The sequence below is a fragment of the Gadus chalcogrammus genome, chromosome 4, assembly GCF_026213295.1.
Source record: "Gadus chalcogrammus isolate NIFS_2021 chromosome 4, NIFS_Gcha_1.0, whole genome shotgun sequence".
NCBI lineage: Eukaryota > Metazoa > Chordata > Actinopteri > Gadiformes > Gadidae > Gadus > Gadus chalcogrammus.
The window spans coordinates 31,187,578-31,212,187 of NC_079415.1; the positions used below are offsets into that span (position 1 = coordinate 31,187,578).

Consider the following 24,610-nt stretch of genomic DNA (forward strand, 5'->3'; position numbering starts at 1 on the left):
GCAATGTATTTAAGAAAGTGAGAAAATTAAATTGAAAGTTATTTAAGATCAGATCAACAGACTCTCTGGAACCCAAGTCGGGACTACAACCCGACCTAAAGGACAATATTCTAGGACTCTAACCCAGCTTCTAGGACTCTAGCCCAGCAACCTTTCTCTCTGGTATCAGATCATGTATTTTTTGGTAAAAATAGAAAATAAAGGGAAAGTTAAAAAGGCATTTTAGTAAAATAAAGGTAAAGTATTTAAGATTTAGCAGAAATCAAACATAAAAGTCTTCAATCTTGTTTTGAAGGTGCTCAAAGTTGGGGCAAGTCTTAAATCCTCAGGGAGTTTATTCCAGCTATTTGTTGCATAGTAACTAAATCCTGCTTTCCCATGTTTCGTGTTTACTCTGGGGATAATTAACAGATTGGTCTCAGAAGATCTTAGTGTTCGGCTTATGTAGTGGAAGCATATCAGTTAAATATTTTGGGCCTAAACCATGTAGGGATTTATAGGTTAGCAACATGATTTTAAAATCAATTCTCTGACCTACAGGAAGCCAATGTAACGATTTAAGAATTGGTGTAATATGTTCAAATTTTTTGGTCTTTGTTAAAACTCTAGCAGCAGCATTCTGAACAAGCTGAAGCTTCCTTAGAGTTTGTTTTGGGAGACCTGTAAGGAGACCATTGCAGTAATCAAGCTTACTAGTGATAAAGGCATGTACACGTTTTTGTAAGTCTTCGGTGGACATGAGCCCTCTAAGTCTTGCTACATTTTTAAGGTAATAATATGCAGATTTTGTAACTGATTTGATGTGACTTTCGAAATGTAAATCAGAATCCATGATAACCCCTAGGTTTCTGGCTTTGATTGAGGTTTTCAGGGACAGAGAGTGAAGGTGTTGGGTTACTTTAAGCCTTTCTGTTTTAGCACCAAATACAATTATCTCTGTTTTATCCTCATTTAGCTGAAGGAAATTTCGGCACATCCAGTCTTTCACTTGCTCAATGCACTGGCACAGCAGATCTATGGGCCGATAGTCATTTGGTGATAGCGATACATAGATTTGCGTGTCATCAGCATAGCAATGATGGTCAATATTGTTATTATGCATGATTTGCCCTAGTGGGAGCATGTAGATGTTGAATAAAGAGGGTCCTAAGATCGAACCTTGTGGGACTCCACACATCACGTTGGTTGATTCTGATACAAAGTCGCCGATGGAAACAAAGTAGTTCCTATTTTGTAGGTAGGATCTGAACCAATTTAAGACTGTGCCTGAAAGCCCCACCCAGTTTTCTAACCTCTCCAAAAGTATTGTATGGTCTACAGATTCGAATGCAGCACTGAGGTCTAGTAGCATTAGTATTGAGGTTTTGCCAGAGTCTGTGTTAAGACGGATGTCGTTTACAACTTTAATGAGGGCGGTCTCAGTGCTGTGCAGGGGTCGAAATCCTGATTGGAAGGTGTCATAACAACCAGTTGATGCCAGGAAGTGATTAAGTTGCTGGAGGACAACTTTCTCAATGATTTTACTTATGAAGGGCAGATTTGATATTGGTCTGTAGTTGTTAATAATAGAGGTATCTAGGCTCCGCTTTTTTAAAAGGGGTTTAATAAATGCAGTTTTCAGGGCTTTTGGGAAGTTGCCTGACTGGAGAGAGTTGTTAACTATCTGCAATATTTCTATTGCTAGGCAGTCAAAAACATTCTTAAAGAGGTTGGTAGTTAAAGAATCAAGGCAACAGGTGGATGGCTTTAGTTGTGTAACAGTTTCCACAAGAGTTTTAGAGTCAATAACATTAAAGCATGCCATCCCTGCCACGTTACTTTTGCCTGAACAGGGTGGTAGTCCAACATTTTTGTTTGAAGTGGAGATATTGATGGCGCGTCTGAGGCCTTCAATTTTATCAGTATAAAAAGCTGCAAACTCATTGCATTTCTGCGTGGAATGGAGATCAGGTGGAATTTGTGTTGGGGGGTTGGTCAGTCTGTCAACAGTTGCAAATAGGGTTTTTGCATTATTATTATTGGATTTAATGATATTGGAGAAAAATGTTTCTCTAGCACTTTTTAAGTCTGAATTGTAGGCACGGAGGCTCTCTTTGTAGATCATGGTGAATATGAAGTTTTGTTTTACGCCAGATGCGTTCAACCTTCCTGCATTCTTTTTTCTGTGCTGTTACAGAAGCAGCTTTTCTCCAGGGTGCCTTTTGCTTTCCAGAAATCGTTTTAACCTTGTAAGGTGCAATGACATCCATGACTTTCAAAATTTTCAAATTAAAGTTTTCTACAAGATCATCAGCAGAACATGGGTTGAGAGGTGGTAGTAAGGAGATGGCCTTTCTAAAAAGTACATACGATTCTTCATTGATATACCGTTTTTTGACAGTATTTGATTTTGTCTGTATGTTGGGAATAAAAGATATATTAAAGAAAACACAAAAGTGGTCAGACAAGGAAGGATCAGTCACAGAGAGATCAGAAACATTGAGGCCCTTTGTGATAACCAGGTCTAGAGTGTGGCCCTTACAATGAGTAGTCTCTTTCACATGTTGGGACAGTTCAAATGTGTCCAAAATGGTAAAACGTTTTTTTGCACACTTGTCATTCAAATCATCAGTATGAAAATTGAAGTCACCAGTTATAACTAGACAGTCAAAGTCTGTGGAGATGCTAGACAATAATTTTGTGAATTCATCGAAAAAAACGATATAAACTATGGTCTTACGCACGCTCAAAAACTGTTTCGCTTCTATCAATGTCAGACTCCAAACTGAGTTACGTTACCGCCGTTACCGTTATAACTATACAGTGATGTCATTACGTAAAAATCCCAAAACATTGAGAATAACATATTTACCATTTATGCCTCACTAAATTATGCATTTTAACAGTTTTACGCATTATGAATTAACATGAAATAACTATTAGCAGTTTTTAATCATTTTAAACTAAATATTTATTATAAATCAATTATTGGCATATTGGCTCTTACAGTAAACAACAACATATTTACATAAATGAACGAAAAGCCAAACAAATCGATCCTCTAAGCATACTCACTGAAGGACGCAAAAACATACTGCTGGGCAATTTTTTGTCAGTCCAGTCTGTCAAGCCTCTCTTGGTGAATATGGCACACAGCAATGCCATTGTGTCTTTTTTTGCGTCAAGGTTGATCGCAACCATGTCTTCAATCTGTATAACCCAATAAAAATTTGCTCTGCCTCAGCAGATGATATGGGCACCACCATCAACAATCTCTCTAGTGTCTCTATACCTGATCAAACAGGCCACAGACTTCAGGGGCCATTTCTTTCAAAGCATGCGCAGCATCTGCAGTTGTGTTGTACTTGTTTTTAAACATGGCCAGTTGGACTCTCAAGTCTTCCTCTTTCAGTCAGGATATTTGCGAACTGCTGCATCATTTGTATTGGGAGTAAGGAGTGAGTTTTCATTCATTCATTCCCCCTTTCGTGCCAGGGAAACAAACCCTAACCCCCCACGCACGCACGCAGACATGCACCTATACACGCACCCACGCACCTCGTATACACGCACACACAATGACACAGCGAGAGGTTTTTATGATTTGTATGAAATCAATCTTTTTATTTCAAGAACTGCACCATCAACATTCAACATCAAAATTATTTCAACGAGGGCTTAGGCAGATGGGCCTACATGCGCCGAAAACAGATCGCTATTTATTTTACTGAACACAGCCTGCATGACGGTGAACTAGACACGTCGTTAGCATATGGAAACTATGTCCAAAAAAATAACTTCACTTGGTGTGTCTTTTTACAGTTTATTCGTTACCAGCATTCGTAGTGTTGATCAGCTGAGAAATCGTCAACCGAGGGCCCTTACGGAGTGATGCGACAGAAAAAAAAATAAGCCGCCCGTGTGCACTTGTGGTTTGTTTGCAAATGAAAGTGAAAGAAAAAGTTGGCCGTGTGCAGTGGCGGTTTTAGGCACGGGCGAACCAGGCAGCCGCCCGGAGCGCCATATTTGTGGGGGGCGCCAAATCACATGGGGGGCGCTGTCACGTTAAAATTGTACCGGGGGCGAAAATTGTACCGGCCTACGTCATCGTTTGTTTACATCCTGACAACCTGCCCGGCAACAGACGACGCGTTGCAGAAAACATGTTTCCAAACGACGAAATAACATAATACAGATAGCGGATCGCTATCTGTATTATGATAGATAGCGATAACACTTGTTTTTACTTTATATTTGTATTGTATTTAATTGTTTAATCGAAACAGTAAAAAAAATTGCCCGCGAAACGGGCGATCGCGTCAAATGACAATGTTTTGCCCGCGAAACGGGCGATCGCGTCAAATGACGTAGGAGGGTTCTTGAAACATAATACAGATAACGGATCGCTAGAAAACACTTGTTTTTACTTTATATTTGTATTGTATTGAATTGTTTAATCGAATTTAGCTAGTAAACTGAGTGTTTTAAGCAGGTTTCATAGTCTAGAATGTTCAAGAACCTTCCTACGTGATTTGACGCGTCATTTGACGCTATCGCCCGTTTCGCGGGCAATTTTCTTTATTGTTTCGATTAAACAATTAAATACAATACAAATATAAAGTAAAAACAAGTGTTATCGCTATCTATCATAATTCAGATAGTGATCCGCTATCTGTATTATGTTATTTCGTCGTTTGGAAACATGTTTTCTGCATCGCGTCGTCTGTTGCAGGGCAGGTTGTCAGGTTGTCAGGATGTAAACAAACGATGACGTAGGCCGGTACAATTTTCGCCCCCGGTACAATTTTAACGTGACAGCGCCACGAGCAGTAAAAAAAGAACATAACATTGTGTGGGATGTTTTGGCGCCCCCTCTGGCTGCAGGCGCACACCTGCTCGTTGAGAAGGTGCCGTGCCCAGACGGAATGAAAGCCCCACTGAAGTCCGTAGGGTCACTATAAACTATAAACCCCCCCTTTGACTTGAAATCCTCTTTCAAGAACAGCAACCAGAGAACTATTTACAGTCAACGCCAGCTCGACTTATAGATCACGAATGAACATCCATTTCCAATATTTTTGAAAGCTCTATGCTTCTTTCATTAGGAAGGTGTGTGTTGGAGGGCATGTTGTCAGAAGTCATTTGCTGTCAAATGTAAGATACATAGGTCTGTTAGAATCTTTTCAAACTGGTAACTTCCTGAAGCAGTGTCCGCTGCCAAACACCTCCTGGTTGTCTTTTCTGGGCTCCTCCGAAACCTGAACACAGGGGATGAGGTTGAAACGGATATATTGCAGCGGTTGAAGCATAAATGATTCACAGAGCAGATGTAACATGCTGCCATGTACAAGATCTCCCGAGAGTGTGTGTTGATGGCTGGTTTTACCTCTGCACATTGATTGTCCAAACAGGTGTGCATACTCACCCAGCCCCAGAGTCGAATCAGTTCGACTTGGGCCAGTCGAGGCAGGTTGAACCTGCCTTTAACCACACACTCGACACTTGCTTTTAGAAATTCACAGATGTTTGTTAGTTGGCGAGATCTCTGTTCGTCTTCCTATCAACGATGATGATTATATATTATGTTATGATACTTTAATCTATAATGTAGGTTTGCTCTACTTTAATGAGCAGGTTATGCCCTGACGCACAGGCAGGCAAAGCAGTCAAATTCGGGATCAGATGGGCACGATGAACTTCCTGGCCAACGCGTTATTTAGCATTTCAAATCTGAGAGCTAGAATGGGCGAAAGTTGTGGATAGCGTCAAGGCAGGCAAAGCAGTAAAATCGGGATTAGAAGTGCACGATGACCTTCCTGGCTAAATCTTTATTTTGCATTTCAAATCGGAGAACTAGAATAAAGTGTCGTATAACTAGTCAGTGATGAAGATTCATTAACCACCACGCAAGAACGGCCAAAGGCAAGTGTCTTCCATGATGCATGATCATAATGTTCTGAATATTATTGACAGTATAGAAAATAATACCACCTGAATGATAAAGATATCATATAATACATTTTGTTATGCTTATCCAATAACAAAAATATCCCTTTTTTCTAAGGCTTCATTACTATGGAGATGTATGTTAAACTAATAGCAAGTGAATTGTAAGATCTAACGTTATTGACAATTTTTTATTAATTATATGTTTTGTAGATATGAATGCAATGGAATGGATGCAAACTCTTCTAATCTCAGGTAGGTGTTTTTCTGTTTATGTTACCCATGGGTGTATGCATCGAAAGTAAAATGTGTTTTTTCAGAACAAAATATTTAATAACATTTAATATTTACTTACTTTACAATACAAGTACACCAGCTATGTGGGCATCTTTCCCATTGGTGTTTATGCATATGAAAATATTTCACAGTAAGTCATATGATTATCTCCACTACCAGGACTGTGTATCCCGTCCTTCTGTGCCGAGTACCGCCAACACTGTTTAATTGAAACCCCGAAATCCTGGTTTGATGCCCAGAGCTACTGCAGAGAGAGAGGCCATGACCTGGCCACCATAGACGACATGGGGGCAATGAAGTCACTGCTGGCCTTGAATGCAGACAGAGCTGATGAGCTGTGGATCGGTCTTCATAATGGGGGTCCTGAAGAGTGGCATTGGTCGCTGGCAGACGAAGAATTCTACCAAGAGGGAGAGAGAGATTACCGCAATTTCGGAAGGATGGACAATACCAGTCGTTATGTTAGTAACCAATATGGCATGTGGAAGACTGCTGACAATACACACTTGTGGTTTGTGTGTTATGATGGTAAGGAAAGCATACACTCATGAGTATGGACAATACACTTTCAATAATAATGTATTTATTCATAATCGATACAATTTAAGGTGCTGTAGGTAAGATCTAACTACAATTTAAGCTACTTTTTGAGTATAATTTGTCAGATATGGCCTAGCCATCTGCTATTAATGTGCTGTGAGAATCTGTTTCTAGTTGACCACTCCTTTCTATGCATGAGATCATTTCGATTTGAAAACGCTCCCGGGGCCTCTCTGACAAATTAGGGCCTCTCTTCCCTGATTGGTTCAGGGAATGCATCTTGTCTGTCAATCAAAGGTGTGTGAAATTAAGGGAGGGAGCAGAGGGGATGTCTCCTGTTCTGCTCTTTTCTGCTCCCACTATACAACTCTCATCTCACCTACAGCACCTTAAAACCCATAACATTGATACATTTTTAATCGTATAATTTATGAAATGTATTTGATACAAACAAAGGAATGAATGCACTATTCAGGGAACAGACAAGGTGGACACCGATATGTCTTGGTTAGAAGGGTGATGAGCTGGACGGGGACGCAGTTGTACTGCAGGAGTCACCACACGGACCTGGCCAGCATCAGGAACCCAGAGGAGAACCAGGCAGTCGTGGAGAGACTTGGTCCGTATGATGTCTTGATTGGCCTCTTCAAAGATGCGTGGCATTGGTCGGACAAGCGCAACTCCTCCTTCAGACACTGGGATCAAGATTCATTTGTTGGCCTCTTTCCTCAAAGTTGCGCTGTGATGACTGGCAAAGGTCCTGGACGATGGAGCCAACGATCCTGTGATGAGTTGCATCCGTTTCTCTGTACATGTAAGTAACTCCTGTGAGTGTCTTGGAGTTGTATTAGGCCTAGGCTATGTTATTAGGAAATCGAATACATTCAATATAAACATTTTAAGAACTCTTCTACGTTCATTGTTGCATTAAAGTGTGTGTGTGTGTGTGTGTGTGTGTGTGTGTGTGTGTGTGTGTGTGTGTGTGTGTGTGTGTGTGTGTGTGTGTGTGTGTGTGAGTCTCAGGTACTAGAAGATGGGTTGTCAAGGTGAAGGTGCGTTCAGAGGACATCCAGGAACTGAATGACCCTGCCACCTTAAAACAAGTGAGTCGTAACAGCCTTTAGGTGGTCTGCTTTCAATAGAAAGCAGAGTGTGACACAAAGACCAGATTTCTGAAAGAAAAACTAGGAAATCTGTTTTGCGCTTCATATGTCATTGAAACATTTTATTTGGAAAACAAAGGGACATATTTAAGGTCTGCCTATTCATATCAAGCCAAATGTAGTTGACTAGCGTTGTAAAATATTGGGCAGTACATGCCCATTGTTTTACTGTGATGTCTTTTAAGCTTTGGTAAAGCACGACAAACAATCCAAGGTAGAGTATCTGACAAAGGAATCCCATTCAACTAAGGAATGTATTTGTGGTATTAATCAATGCAATCACCGTAAACTGTTAACCAAGGTTGCCACCTATTCAAGGAGATGTGAGTACCATGCTGTGGTTCAAACCTTAAACTGTGAGTGAGCCTGTGAGCCTGAGACGGTTGAGAGCCCGGTGTGCTTTTCTTGTAAAAGATGAGTTTTTAAATCTAAATACAATAGAAATAAGATTAAGGGCTGTAGAATCTAGATTTTGTCTTACGTAAAGAGGGCCTCTATCATTGTTTTTAATCAGAAAATGGAAACTGTTTAATTAATAATGGTTCCATGAGGTATTGCCTGCTCTAGAGCAAATAACGTTGTTGTTTTTTTTCAGACCCAAAAGCTGCTGAACGAAGCGGCTTTGAGCAACCACCATAAGATAACGTGGAGAACCAATTCTGACGGACAGGTCTTCACCAAGGAGCAGTGTCAGGAAGAAGACTGCAATGTTTAAACTGATCCACTTAACAAGAGAAATCCCAAGACCTCTGTAATATTGAATAGTCTCACAAATCTGTAGATTATAGATATCTAAAGTCTGTCTGCAGATGACCTCAATTCTGCTGAAAGGAAATCAGTAATCAGTAACCCTTTTCTCAGTAACCTATTTATATTTAATTTGATGATGAACAGCATAACCATAACAGGAATGTAGATGTAAGGGACTATTTATTTTTGTAGGAACCATGAATGCCAATGGGGTCACATGTCTTATACCTTAAAGTCATGATAAGCTCGGTTTTCTGGATGCATCGGATCCTGTGTTTCAGGGCAACATTATGTAGGTATAATGAAGTAATTGCGTTTCTTGAATGTATAATCATGAGTTTGCTATATATGACCAATTCTTAAGTTTGGCTAGCTGTATGATGTAACTAAAGAAGGGTTAGCTTTAAAGAGTATATGAGGCTCAGCCTCTGAGCAGAATGTTGGAGCTCCAGAGACTGCTGAGGGACACATGTCCACTCCACATTCAGGTTCAGGGCAGAGACTTGACTTTTTCATGCTTTAACTTTGTTTCGATCTATCTAGTTAGGATTTTGTCTTTCAACGTAGGTGTATCTCACCATTGGCTAACATTTCATTGAATATGTTCTTTGATTTGAGTTATAAGATGTTTAAATTATTTTTTGTGGAGGATTGTTTAATTTTGTTTGATTGTTTATTGATTGTTTGATTTGATACATACTGATTAACCTGAATCAAATTTAGATTATAGCTCAAGGCAAGATTTGTTATGAGAAATATTGGCCTAAATTGTTGCAGTTTTCATCCATCCATGGTTTATTAATCGCTGTGTTTATCACACATCAGAATTATAATCTATTGATCTTTCCTGGTTGACTTGTCAATAAGGTATTAAGGTCCCTCTGCCTCCATACTCTGGAACTCCCAACTTATTCTCTGAGATTTCGGTTGGCTGATCTTCAAATTAAAATGCACAAATATTGAATGGGAAGCAATTCAATTCTTCGTTTCAGTTTAGGATTTCATATTGGTCTTGATGATTATAATGCATTGTAACAATGTCCCTGCCACATGCTACATTGGTGGCTGCCACACCCCACCTAGGTGGCTTTAAAACCAGGACACAGGCGGATGATGTTTAACCCCACTACTAGCAGGTATGCTGCCTCACCCAGACCCAGGATCTAATCGGTCAGACTCGGGCCAGACCACATACTACAGTCAAGTTCATTATTTTCTGTAATGGCCTATTTCCGTGTTATACATTCCAAAATGTATTCATTTAAATTGGTAATAATAATAAATAACATCATTCACTGTTCAGAGGGGTATTCCAAAAAGCCGGTTTTATCAAATAACCGGGTATGTTAACCCAGGGTTTGCGGTAACCCTAGGTTTTCCGTTGCAAAATGAACATGGTATGTTAGTTAGTTACTATAGAAACATATGCTCTGAATCAAACCTGGTCGGCGCAGGTTTTGCGCAGGTTAAGTTTGGAACATAAACCAGTTTTGGGTATTTAAACCTGCGTTCACCGCAGATTTCATGTGTTCATAATGGCATGCTCTTTTGATGAGAGGCCTGTTGATATCGGAGCGCAAATTATTCGTGCAATCCACCGGGAGCGATTAATAAAACCACGGCTCGACATCTTGGCATATCCGGAAGACTTTTTCCTGGAGAGATATAGATTCTTGCGAAAATCTTTAATATATTTAAATAGCCTTCTCCAGCCTTACATAGCCAACACTACCAATCGAGGACCTGGCCTCAGTTCACTCCAGACTATTTGCCTAGTCCTCCGTTTTTTTACAGATGGTAAATTTCTCTATAATGTTGGAGATGCTGAGCACTTCTCTGTCCTTTCAGATGAACCATCCACGTCCGGACCAAGATTTTCATCGGCCTCCGATCATACAAAGAGCAATATTGGCCAAGTATGCCGAGAGGCGCTTACAACAGACTTACAGAAGGTTCGATCGTGGACGGCGGCTTCATTAAAAGCACTAATCCATCTTGATCTGTGAAGTTGATGAATTGTCACTTTTAGGTTTTCTACCCAGTTACCAAAAAAAAACATTTGGAACATTTGCGCTGTGGCCTCGTACACGGTTTGCATGTGTTACTTCGAAGACAAACAAAAATCGAATACACAAGAAAAACAGAAAAACCTACATTCAACCAGTGGGGTACCCTCACATGGCCCCTGACTCTCTGAGGAGGTACCGACCAGGTACCCCCTCCATGCTAGGGCGCCCTGAATTTATATCTATTGGCAGCTCCTCCACCAGGGTCAAGACAATTTGAGGGCCAGATCCAGTGTGCCGACTGTCTGCCTTTTAACAATTGGCTTTAAAAAAAAATGGCTTATTTAAATGCAGGAGTGACAAATATGGTATGACAATTGGACTGACAAAATATAGCCTATGTAGGCCAATACGATGGTGGGAAAAGCTTACCAGTTTGTTTGATGTTTTTAATCCTACTTCATTTTTTTTTATTTGATCCACTGACCGCTCGGGAGCCATCGGAGTACATATTTTTTTTAGAAGAAAAGGGTTATGTGGTAGGAACGTTAAGAATGCTTAACTGCGATATTAATGGATTCATGGCTCAAATATTAAGGATCATGCTTCTGACATGTAACTTTCGCAGAGGCTTTAGCGTTCCCTTTTCTTGTGATGATGTCCTTCTCCTCGTCATAGCTCTCCAGGAGAACCTGGAGTTCCATTTCATTGAAATAAGCGGCCCGTTTCGCCATATCGATCAGGATTACCATGAACTATACATCACGTCTTCATAGGTTTGCGTGGACGCGCACCACCCTGTGTTAACCAACCCCGTGTTGATTGAACCAATGCATAACCCGTGCGGTGGAACGGACAGCTCTGTTTTAGTTGGCACAGGGTCAATCAACGAGTTCAGCGCTAACTCTGTGTTTGTTAAACCTCTGTTCGTGGAATACCCCTCAGGAATTATTATCATGAACACAAACTAGGAGTTATTCACTGAAATACAATTTGAAACAAAACCAAAATAAAGTAATTAATGCATTTTGTTTTTCATCTTTGTTAATTGCTCTGTAGTCTATACATTTTTATGAACGAATAGTATGTTTTGCTAAGTTGTCATAACACAATACTTGTTCTTGACTCTTGCCCCTGACAAATACCCCTTCTACAAATGTACAAACTAACACTGAAACTAATACACTATTCTATAGTCGATAGGTTTTCTGGAAGAACTTTTAGGGGTTAGTCTGTTTGCAACCATAGGGGTTATTAGTGGAACAGATAAGTGCCACAATCTTTCAATTTGTGATACAAGCCTGAAAATTGGCATGAGCAGTCTCCATGGGTCACATGACAAGTATTTTGTCCAAGACATTAGAAATGTCAAGATGGTAGCCATTTTTGAAGAAGGTCGACACCTTAGTGGAGCAGTGCGGTGATAGTAAACAGCCCCCTCGACTTTCGGTTTCAGGGGCTATTCCCCACTATTCACTTTGCTTTTGGCGGATAATTGTTTTAGTATAAACTACACGTGAACACTCCAAAACTAAACAAGATAAAACTTTTTGCGGTATTTATTAGCGAACAAAGCGATGAAAACAATATCCCGAGTTTGAGATCTCAATCATGGGATATTGCCCAATATCCCGAGATAGCGAACCAATCAAATTGCGCCATTTTAGGAGGTTCACGTGTAGCATATACTAAAATCGTTTATTTGGTGATACAAGTATGAAAATTGGCATGAGCAGTTTCTGTGGGTCAATTGACAGCCACCCACAGCTACCAGAAATGTCCAGATGGCGGGCATTTTTCAAGATGGCTACCACCTTAGTGGAGCAGTTAGGGTTAATAAATCATTTAGTTGGTGATACAAGCATGACAATTGCCATGAGCCATCTCAAAGGGTAATTTGACAAGAAACTCACTGCCACTTGAAATTTCAAGATGGTGTCGTGGATAGAACCCACGGCCTATACGAGAGAACTGCTCAGAACCTGAGTTGGTTTGCAAAGAACTGACCCATGTGGCCCAGGCTCTGTGAGGTAACCCCAAAATCTGTGACTTCCTTGCACAATCACATTAACGTTTATCTTACCACCGAAGGTGCCCACAATACATTCTACACAGTAATTCAAGCATTACTTACAAAAGGGTAACATATTACACATTACAGTTATATGAAGTGAGGTCTTTGATACAAATCCATTCATCGCCCTGTTTACCCTTGATCTTAAATCGCCATGACTTACCACATGTGTTTAAGAGATGAGCCCTGTAAAGGCAATATTAATCTAAACAGTGAAACAAGCATTTTTTATAGTTAACAATACCACTCTATTTGTCTGTGGCATATACAGTCATAATCATGAAGCTGGTAGCATGGACGCGTTACGCCACGTCCTGCCACACGGTACAACACCCCCATCTAGTGGCCGCTTGGCGCCACTGGTCCTCACTCCCTCTACACACCTGTCTGCAATCTACAATCACCGGTCCCTACTTCAGCCGGGGATCTCCAATCAGCCGGCGCCAGTTCGTCGTTTACTTCTACTCAGTTACTATAGGTCCTACCAGCGTTATCCTAAGTCTATAGCCCGTTTTCCCTGTCCTCCAGTAACCCTTTTCCTCAAAAGGGTACAATAGGGGACCAAGCAGCTTCGTTGCTCGGACCCCTAATAAGAATTATAATACTTGTTTTTTGTGTAGCACTTTTCTCACACTCAAAGCCCTTTAAGTAGCGGGCGGCCTAGTTTATTTCGTTTTTAGTTTGCTGTAACGTTTTATTTTTCCCTCAAATTCTGTAAAAGTCATACTGCAACCGTAATTCGAAAACTCTTGAAATGTTCAGGTATGGTTACCATTAACCACTCTACCCATAACCCCAAAGTTGTGGTACTGCATCCAAAATCGGCACTATTGTAAAAAATCATGAATTAGGCTTATTTCTCCTCACCAGATTGACCTGGACTCAAAATTCTTTCAGAATATTCATCTCTAGAATCAGACGGATTTATAAAACTCAATTTCATATTAAAGCTAAACATGATAAAAAGATTCACAGGCTAGAAAAATAATCATAAATTCACCCAAATCGCCACATAAAAACTTTAGACCAAGCCTCACAAAAATCATCGAACAGAATTTGTTTTACTTAGTTACATTTGAGAAATGTTTGTCAATAAAGTTAGAGCAATTAGCCCATTTTTCTTATTTGACAATTTTCTTATTGCATTTGAAAAGTAACTTCACTACTTATTACTTTACTTTCCCGTTAATTTACTGCAGATGCATGGACAAACATCATAGCCCTATCATCACTCACTGTTTAATGTATAAATCTATACAAAATAGCATATGAAACCATATGAAAGAACAATAGCCCTGACTGCACAAAGAAAAGCCTCACTGTAAATTCCACAAACAACAGGATAAAGTAGGCTATGGTGAGGTCAATCAGTAGCAACACACAAGTTTCAAAACACAGGCTTTGGGAAACAAATTAAGTGGTCAATGAAAAATATTAAAAGGTCACTTTATCCCATACAATTAGGCCTAAATCAGAAATGCACATAAGCAGCGGTTACATATGCTGCTCTTTATGTGGTCCAAAGGCTGAATGAACCTGATCTATTTCCCAAGCTATGACATCGTAATTGTGTATTCCTCTCACCCTCTTGCAGGCAAGAGCAGCCTTCTCATGTTATAAAGTAATGCTGTCTATCCATTGCACCGTCATTCCTAAGTAACTTTGGTTGTTGGTGGACACATGATCCAGGGAGGACTCGAAAATTATTTTGTATAAACGTGTACGAGGCCACAGCGCAAATGTTCCAAATGTTTTTTTTTGGTAACTGGGTAGAAAACCTAAAAGTGACAATTCATCAACTTCACAGATCAAGACGGATTAGTGCTTTTTAATGGAGCCGCCGTCCACGATCGAACCTTCTCCAGTGGATGTAAGTCTGTTGTAAGCGCCTCTCGGCATACTTGGCCAATCTTGCTCTTTGTATGATCGGAGGCCGATGAAAATCTTGGTCCGGACGTGGATGGTTCATCTGAAAGGACAGAGATGTGCTCAGCATCTCCAACATTATAGAGAAAATTACCATCTGCAAAAAAACGGAGGACTAGGCAAATAGTCTGGAGTGAACTGAGGCCAGGTCCTCGATTGGTAGTGTTGGCTATGTAAGGCTGGAGAAGGCTATTTAAATATATTAAAGATTTTCGCAAGAATCTACATCTCTCCAGCAAAAAGTCTTCCAGATATGCCAAGATGTCGAGCCGTGGTCTTATTAACCGCTCCCGGTGGATTGCCCGAATAATTTGCGCTCCGAAATCAACAGGCCTCTCATCAAAAGGGCATGCCATTATGAACACATGAAATCTGCGGGGAACGCAGGTTTAAATACCCAAAACAGGTTTATGTACCAAACTTAACCTGCGCAAAACCTGCGCCGACCAGGTTTGATTCAGAGCATATGTTTCTATAGTAACTAACTAACATACCATGTTCATTTTGCAACGGAAAACCTAGGGTTACCGCAAACCCTGGGTTAACATACCCGGTTATGTGATAAAACCGGCTTTTTGGAATGCCCCTCTGAACAGTGAATTATGTTATTTATTATTATTACCAATTTAAATGAATACATTTTGGAATATTTAACACGGAAATAGGCCATTACAGGAAATAATGAACTTGACTGTAGTATGTGGTCTGGCCCGAGTCTGACCGATTAGATCCTGGGTCTGGGTGAGGCAGCATACCTGCTAGTAGGCCTAGTGGGTTAAACATCATCCGCCTGTGTCCTGGTTTTAAAGCCACCTAGGTGGGGTGTGGCAGCCACCAATGTAGCATGTGGCAGGGACATTGTTACAATGCATTATAATCATCAAGACCAATATGAAATCCTGAATTGAAACGAATAATTGAATTGCTTCCCATTCAATATTTGTGCATTTTAATTTGGAGATCAGCCAACCGAAATCTCAGAGAATAAGTTGGGAGTTCCAGAGTATAGAGACAGAGGGACCTTAATACCTTATTGACAAGTCAACCAGGAAAGACATTATAATTCTGATGTGTGATAAACACAGCGATTAATAAACCATGGATGGATGAAAACTGAAACAATTTAGGTCAATATTTCTCATAACAAATCTTGCCTTGAGCTATAATCTAAATTTGATTCAGGTTAATCAGTAGGCCTATGTATCAAATCAAACAATCAATAAACAATCAAACAAAATCAAACAATCCTCCACAAAAAATAATTTAAACATCTTATAACTCAAATCAAAGAACATATTCAATTAAATGTTAGCCAATGGTGAGATACACCTACGTTGAAAGACAAAATCCTAACTAGATAGATCGAAACAAAGTTAAAGCATGAAAAAGTCAAGTCTCAGCCCTGAACCTGAATATGTGGAGTGGACATGTGTCCCTCAGCAGTCTCTGTAGCTCCAACATTCTGCTCAGAGGCTGAGCCTCATATACTCTTTAAGGCTAACCCTTCTTTAGTTACATCATGCAGCTAGCCAAACTTAAGAATTGGTCATATATAGCAAACTCATGATTATACATTCAAGAAACGCAATTACTTCATTATACCTACATAATGTTGCCCTGAAACACAGGATCCGATGCATCCAGAAAACCGAGCTTATCATGTCTTTAATTTATAAGACATGTGACCCCATTGGCATTCATGGTTCCTACAAAAATAAATTGTCCCTTACATCTTCATTCCTGTTATGGTTATGCTGTTCATCATCAAATTAAATATAAATAGGTTACTGAGAAAAGGGTTACTGATTACTGATTTCCTTTCAGCAGAATTTAGGTAATCTGTAGACAGATTTTAGATATCTATAATAATAATAATAATAATAATAAATTTTATTTATAATGCACTGTTCTATAATATAAATCTATAAATATCTATCTATCTAATATCTATAAATCTATAATCTATAATCTACAGATTTGTGAGACTATTCAATATTACAGAGGTCTTGGGATTGCACTCGTTCAGTGGATCAGTTTAAACATTGCAGTCTTCTTCCTGACACTGCTCCTTGGTGAAGACCTGTCCGTCAGAATTGGTTCTCCACGTTATCTTATGGTGGTTGCTCAAAGCTGCTTCGTTCAGCAGCTTTTGGGTCTGAAAAAAAACAACAACGTTATTTGCTCTAGAGCAGGCAATACCTCATGGAACCATTATTAATATAACAGTTTCCATTTTCTGATTAAAAACAATGACAGAGGCCCTGTTTACATAAGACAAAATCTAGATTCTACAGCCCTTGATCTTATTTGTATTGTATTTAGATTTAAAAACTCATCTTTTACACGAAAAGCACACCGGGCTCTCAACTGTCTCAGGCTCACAGGCTCACTCACAGTTTAAGGTTTGAACCACAGCATGGTACTCACATCTCCTTGAATAGGTGGCAACCTTGGTTAACAGTTTACGGTGATTGCATTGATTAATGCCACGAATACATTCCTTAGTTGAATGTGATTCCTTTGTCAGATACTCTACCTTGGATTGTTTGTCGTGCTTTACCAAAGCTTAAAAGACATCACAGTAAAAAAATTTGGCTTGATATGAATAGGCACACCTTAAATATGTCCCTTTGTTTTCCAAATAACATATTTCATTTATATATGAAGCACAAAACTACAGATTTCCTATTTTTTCTTTCAGAAAACTGTTCTTCGTGTCCCACTCTGCTTTCAATTGAAAGCAGACCACCTAAAGGCTGTTACGACTCACTAGTTTTAAGGTGGCAGGGTCATTCAGTTCCTGGATGTCCTCTGAACGCACCTTCACCTTGACAACCCATCTTCTAGTACCTGAGACTCACACACACACACACACACACACACACACACACACACACACACACACACACACACACACACACACACACACACACACACACACACACACACACACACACACACACACACACACACACTTTAATGCAACAAAGAACATAGAAGAGTTCTTAAAATGTTTATATTGAATAGGGGTGTGACGATACACTCACGATATTCGGTTCACGAGAACGAGGCGAGACGAAATTTTAAGAAAACTACAATGACAAAATATATGACTGGACCAACAGACTTTTATTTAACCGAGTTGCACAAGCATTTTGAAATGTTTTATTATAACTCTTTACATGTATGAAATTGAAACTAAAACTAAAATGTATAAAAGTTGGGAGTAAAATAAATTTGATTGAATAATTCTCTTTTGTTCAAGTGCAAACAATATTATGTGCGAAATCAGTCTGACCAAGTATGTCACTGACAACTTGGTATTGTCCGTGTCTTATCAGTCACTCTACTGCCATTCATAATTTTCGCCGGGTACCCAAAATGTTGCCAAATAAATGATTTAAAAGTGGCGGGGGCATCTTCAACGGTAATACGGGTTTTCCAACGTCATTCTGGCTGCCTATGGCTGCTTCCCCTGCTTTCCCCATGGCTTCCCCTCCTTCTCCTCCTCTTCTTCTTTTCCTTCTCCTTCGTTAGGTCCTGGCAGACTAGACTTAGCAAATGCGCATTACTGCCCCTACAGGCCACAAATAGAAGTTTGGATAGCTCACAAATCTCGTGAGACAGATTTTTAACGCGACGGGTAATATCGTCGAGTTTAATCTCGCGAGATCTCGTCACACCCCAAATATTGAATGTATTCGATTTCCTAATAACATAGCCTAGGCCTAATACAACTCCAAGACACTCACAGGAGTTACTTACATGTACAGAGAAACGGATGCAACTCATCACAGGATCGTTGGCTCCATCGTCCAGGACCTTTGCCAGTCATCACAGCGCAACTTTGAGGAAAGAGCCCAACAAATGAATCTTGTTCCCAGTGTCTGAAGGAGGAGTTGCGCTTGTCCGACCAGTGCCACGCATCTTTGAAGAGGCCAATCAAGACATCATACCAATCAAGTCCCTCCGCGACTACCTGGTTCTCCTCTGGGTTCCTGATGCTGACCAGGTCCGTGTGGTGACTCCTGCAGTACACCTGCGCCCCCGTCCAGCTCATCATCACCCTTCTAACCAAGACATATCGGTGTCCACCTTGTCTGTTCCCTGAATAGTGCATTCATTCCTTTGTTTGTATCAAATACATTTCATAAATTATACGATTAAAAATGTATCAACGTTATGGGTTGTAAGGTGCAGTAGGTGAGATGAGAGTTGCATAGAGGGAGCAGAAAAGAGCAGAACAGGAGACATCCCCCCTGCTCCCTCCCTTAATTTCACACACCTTTGATTGACAGACAAGATGCATTCCCTGAACCAATCAGGGAAGAGAGGCCCTAATTTGTCAGAGAGGCCCCGGGAGCGTTTTCAAATCGAAATGATCTCATGCATAGAAAGGCGTGGTCAACTAGAAACAGATTCTCACAGCACACTAATAGCAGATGGCTAGGCCATGTCTGACAAATTACACTCAAAAAGTAGCTTAAATTGTAGTTAGATCTTACCTACAGCACCTTAAATTGTATCGATTATGATTAAATACATTATTATTGAAAGTGTATTGTCCATACTCATGAGTGTATGCTTTCCTTACCATCATAACACACAAACCAGAAGTGAGTATGGTTAGCAGTCTTCCACATGCCATTTTCGTGACTAACATAACGACTGGTATGGTCCATTCTTACGAAATTGCGGTAATCTCTCTCTCCCTTTTGGTAGAATTCTTCGTCTGCCAGCGACCAATGCCACTCTTCAGGACCCCCATAATGAAGACCGATCCACAGCTCATCAGCTCTGTCTGCATTTAAGGCCAGCAGTGACTTCATTGCCCCCATGTCGTCTATGGTGGCCAGGTCGTAGCCTCTCTCTCTGCAGTAGCTCTGGGCATCAAACCAGGATTTTGGGGTATCAATTAAACAGTGTTGGCGGTAGTCGGCACAGAAGGACGGGATACACAATCCTGGTAGGGGAGAGAATCACATGACTTTCTGTGGAATATATTCTTAAACAGGAAAGAATAGAATAGGAAAAAAAAGACGTAAACCTAGTCGGTCTGCTGGTATTATTGTTAAGAATTGCTGAAAACATGAGAAGCTAAATAAAGCATATTAAATAGCATAAATGATGCTTTTTTTTTTATAAGACATTCACTCTAAGTAATATAAAATCAAATCACCAACCTGAGATTAGAAGAGTTTGTATCCATTCGCTAGCATTCATGTCTACATAATAGAAAAGGACTTTAAAAATTTGTTTACACTTTTACCTATTACTTTTAGTTCAAAGAATAACTCGATTTTTCAACCTAGACCCAATTGAGCTATGATTTTCATTCTAATGGACTTATTTGGACAACCATTTTTGAGATCGCGCCAGTAGCCTATTTGGCCAGAACGCTGCAGCCTTACGTGAAACAGGCGGCAATGTTATACTTTTTGGGGCAAAGGTGCCCGTCAATTTACATCGTCTAACATTGAAGGGATCCATACAAAGAAATACAACTTTTTCAATGACCTTTCATCTTGATGTGGGCTTTTTGTTATTTTGTCCAACCAAGTCTTACTCAAGGAGAAGTCTTTTTCATGTTGAGGAAGACAAGGTAGGAAACGTGGATGAGAGCTTGACTGAGTTGGAATACAGAAAGCGTAGCTCAGTTATCTATAAAAGATTTGGGTGAAGGACAATTGAGATATTAAAGACCAGAACGAAATGACCTGCAACAACAAGACTTTACGGGCAAGAGTAGTGCTTGTGCGAGACTTGGTTTGACACAATAACAAACAGACCCGATCAAGCAAAAGGAAAATAAAAACGTTTTAACTCACTGTAAAAGGATAATCTTAAACTTGTCAGACGCTAATAACAATCTGAGCCCGTCAGTGGAGAAAAACAGCCTTTGCGAGGCCGTACATTGAGGGTGCTATTCCGAAAAAAAGAACACTGCTGCGCCCTTTCGCCGATTACAGCTGCAACGTTCTCTCTAAATACTGGAACATCGGGACAACCCGGCGGCTCCCCGAGCGCGTTCCATATAGGCTCAGTCCTGAACCTCCTCTCTATCTTCCTTTCCATTTCACTCTATAATAAAGCACACAAATGCAAAAATAAATCTATATAATTAAGATAAAGAAAATACTGGAACAAGCTACAAATAGTTTTCTGCACTAGTCCCTTCGACCCCAAATTATCGTACAATTGGGTCCACATGGAAAAATCCCTATGTTTTCCTTTAACAGGATTAGGGTCTGTATAACAAATATGTCGAAAAAGGTTCTCTCTCTCTCTCTCGATTATGAAGCAATTAAAAATTCAGATACATTTTTCTAGTCGTAAAAGTAACAAACTTGGTAGGACTGAATCGATGCTAAATTAAATTAGTTACTACTAAGTGGTACCATAATCATACGTCAAATAAGAAAAACAGACTCACCTTCGGTTTTCCTCGTTGAGCAGACAATGAGTTGTTTAAATTACTGGCGAGGTCATCGCCTGCCCAAGAATTATATGCGTAGCTCTCAAATTTGAAATGCAAAACTATGCATTTGACAGGAAATGCATCCTTCCCTTTAATACAAGATTAGACTCGTTGCCTGCCAGTGAGTCCAGACTGATTGTAGGATTATACCCCACATCAAAAATAAACAAACATTGTTCTATTTCATTTACACATTATTGCATAAATATAGCGGTTCTTTTTCAGATGGAAATAATTGTGTCTTATGGTAGGATAGTGAGTCATTACTTGAGTGAAATATTTGTATTTCTAAAGCTGATTAGACTACAAAAAAGGCAGAGCTGAAGCAAATTTGACGGTAATGCAATGGCGTGCATGCAAATAATGTCTGCGAAGGTATTTACATCAGGACCTTTTACATGTGATCACATTCTCCCGACCTGATATAGCAGAAGGGGGGAGACAGCGCAGAGCCCAAGCTACAACTAGAAGGGTATTCCTCGTTTGACGTTTCTTGACAGATATTCTACAGAAGAAAACACATTGTAGGAGTCTGATCGCAGTTTATGGACATTTTGTCTGAGAAACATTTATTTGTGGAAGTGCACTGCAAACATCACACAACTAGTTATTATTAAACTAACATTCAATTGGGAAAGAGAAAAAAAGAGCAGAATTACTTGCATGTCTACCGACCTTTTCTGATGTAATCTTTAGTCGTAGGATCTTCGGGCAAACACGTAACATCAAATATATGCAATACTGTAAATTACAGTTTTACAAAAATAATTAATTATTGAAGAGTAACCGTGAAGAGTTTATCTGTCACTTTATATGCCATAATTCAAATTAGAAAAGTTAATCAAGGTGAATTCTGCAGATTTGGAAGCATCATTAAATTTAGGCTTTCAACCTAACTTCTAGATAGAGTTTAAGGGTTATGGTTATTTATGCATATATTGATTACTCTTCTTGCAATATGCTATAATTTGAAGGTCTAATTTGAGTGTGTATGCATGTTTTTATTTGTGTGTGATCGAACAGGCATGTACTGTAACAAAGTCATGGACTCTTGACAGAGAAACGTCATCTTGTAGAAGTGGACTCAAGAGGTTCATCACATTTACATGGATCGACTCGCCCAATCAATTTCCATCCAGCTATCAAATTTGAAATGCAAAATAATGAGTTGAATTCACATTTGAATAGAGCTGCATGCAATTGCACATCATTCTCATTTAAAGATCATCCTTTAAATGAGAATGCAATGTGTCTACTGGTAAACAATCAACAATTACCTAAATCAACTCAATAAAGCATAAAAGGCAATAGTAAACATAAAAGTATGCTCATCGTGCACAAGTAAACCAGGTGTAAGCTACTTAAAAAATAAAAACTCGTAAGGTTACTCATGATCAAACCAAAAGAGATTTTTTTAATATAAAATAAAGAAAATGGACTGTCCAGACACCTCCCTCTGCTCGGCAGTGAAGCTCCACCTTTCTTTAATAACTCTCACTGTCCCCAGCAGAAAAGTGGTTCCGTTAGTCTAAACAACATTATAGGGCCCAGAGGAAGACCTAGCCTTAGAAACTTTTGCCGCTTTTCCACCGCACATGTAGCTCGACTCGGCTCGACTCGACTCAACACGACTCGACACGACTCGACACGGTAGCAGCAGGGGTCGTTTTCCACCGCAAATAGTACCTCCTGGACGTGGGCGGGGTCGGCTGCGCGAAAGGGCCGTGACGTATTTTTGTACGCGACGCAAACAACACCTACGCAACCCACACATGGACAGAACCCACATAACAACAATGGAGGACATCGATAACATTACTATTATTAGCTGGCATGTTGAAGAAGTTGAAGAAGTGGAATATGTTGGCTGCGGCGCTGCTATGGCTGTTACCAGCATGGTTGCCATGTCGCTCTCGTGACTTCGTCACACTCTCTGGCCAATCAGTGGCCGGCCGTCTGCCGACGTCACCTTTTAGCATCGGCTCAGCCGCTTGGAACCTAGAGCGAGGCGGTACTAGAAAAAGCAGCCACTTCAGGTACCAGATACCATGTTTTCGCGGTGGAAACGCAAAAAATGCGAGCTTAGTCGAGTCGAGTCGAGTCATGTCGAGCTGGTACCATGCAGTGGAAAAGCGGCATTTGTGAAGTTTGGGGGACCAGACCTTGAGACGGGGTGGGCTCTCTACCACAGCTACCCTGAGGGGGGGCAACAAGATCGGGGCAGTCCCCGGGGGGGTCGGTTGGGGGGGCGGTGATTCGGTGAAACACACAGGGAGATGGCAGCTGTGTAACTATTTAACTCTCTGTGATCTCCGCCGGCATGCTGGTTGCTGCCTCTGCCCCTATCTGTGTGTTTTATGAGAGCCTTAGTTAAACTTTTAAAAGGTGTGTGGTGGGTAGTGGGAGGCTAGGTGGGTTGGGTAGGCTACACATGCATTCACCTAGGTAGTCCTTTGTAAACACAGTAGGTCAGTTGGTTGTTATTTTTCCTGGATCAACCTTTTTTAGATAAGCAGAGTGGGCCTTTTGTTTGGTTTTGGTTGCAGAGTTAGTGAATAGTTAGGCCTAGTTTTGTTATACTTGTTTCATTTGTTTGGCAACCTCCTTTTGGTCCCTTCTTCCCCCCCAAGTTTGTTTCGAAGGCTCTAATATACTTTTGCCTTGAGTTGTGTTAATAAAACCCTTTACTTTTGCCCCCTTTACTTTGACCCTGTCAATATTATTTGGTTGTTGTGTCATCCTTATTTACCCCTGGTTCCACCAAAGGGGACGTTACGGGCTCCATCGCAAAGGGTCAGAACAGAGGAGGGGAGGTTGCCCATTCTGACCACCGTGGGTCTGCCCTTCAGGAAATCCAGGATCCATTTGCAAAGTGGTGTTAAGTATAACCACCCTTAGCTTGGCAACAAGCAAACAGGGCACGTAGTGTTGAATGCTGAGCTGAACAACATCCTCACAAATGTGTTCTCCTTAATTGGGTGAGAGTGTGTACTGTCGGGGCGATGGGATCTTCCGCAGATCGGTTGCAGCAGTGTGCAAATTGAAGCGGATCGAAGGCAAAGGTTGGAGTAGATGTGGGTTTGGACTAGCCGCTAGAAGCAGCCAAAGGGTGTCATTCAGAAAGGTGATGGAAGGTTTCTTGGGTACTGGGACAGTGGTGGTCTGTGTGAAGCAGATGGGGACTGCAGACTGCTTCAGGGTGAGGTTGGATATAAAGGTGAAGACCCCCCGCTAGCTGGTAGGCAGAGCCTGTGAGGACGTGGGCTGGAATAACATCTGGCCCTGGGCTTAGCTCAGGAGGTAGAGCAGTTGTCTTGTAACCGAAAGGTTGCTAGTTCAATACCCAGCTCCTCCTAGCTGAATGTCCATGTGTCCCTGAGCAAATCACACTAAACCCTAACTGCTCCCGACGAGCTGGCTGTCGCCTTGCATGGTTGACTCTGCCGTCGTA

At 40.6% G+C, this 24,610-nt stretch overlaps 1 protein-coding gene across 1 annotated transcript; it reads left to right on the forward strand.

Moving 5' to 3' along the window:
• Positions 1-6,142: 6,142 nt before the first annotated feature.
• On the forward strand, positions 6,143-9,638 carry LOC130380470 (lymphocyte antigen 75-like). Its single transcript, XM_056587694.1, has 5 exons — positions 6,143-6,180; positions 6,382-6,750; positions 7,238-7,576; positions 7,786-7,865; positions 8,530-9,638. The coding sequence occupies exons 1-5, from the start codon at positions 6,150-6,152 to the stop codon at positions 8,638-8,640; spliced, it is 930 nt and encodes a 309-aa protein (XP_056443669.1). The 5' UTR covers positions 6,143-6,149; the 3' UTR covers positions 8,641-9,638.
• The last annotated feature ends 14,972 nt before the right edge of the window (positions 9,639-24,610 follow it).

Coding starts and splice junctions, on each gene's coding strand:
- LOC130380470 (XM_056587694.1), top strand. CDS start 6,150: ATGGAATGGATGCAAACTCTTCTAATCTCAG. Junction 7,577..7,785: donor GCATCCGTTTCTCTGTACAT/GTAAGTAACTCC, acceptor TGTGAGTCTCAG/GTACTAGAAGATGGGTTGTC. Junction 7,866..8,529: donor ACCCTGCCACCTTAAAACAA/GTGAGTCGTAAC, acceptor CAGACCCAAAAG/CTGCTGAACGAAGCGGCTTT.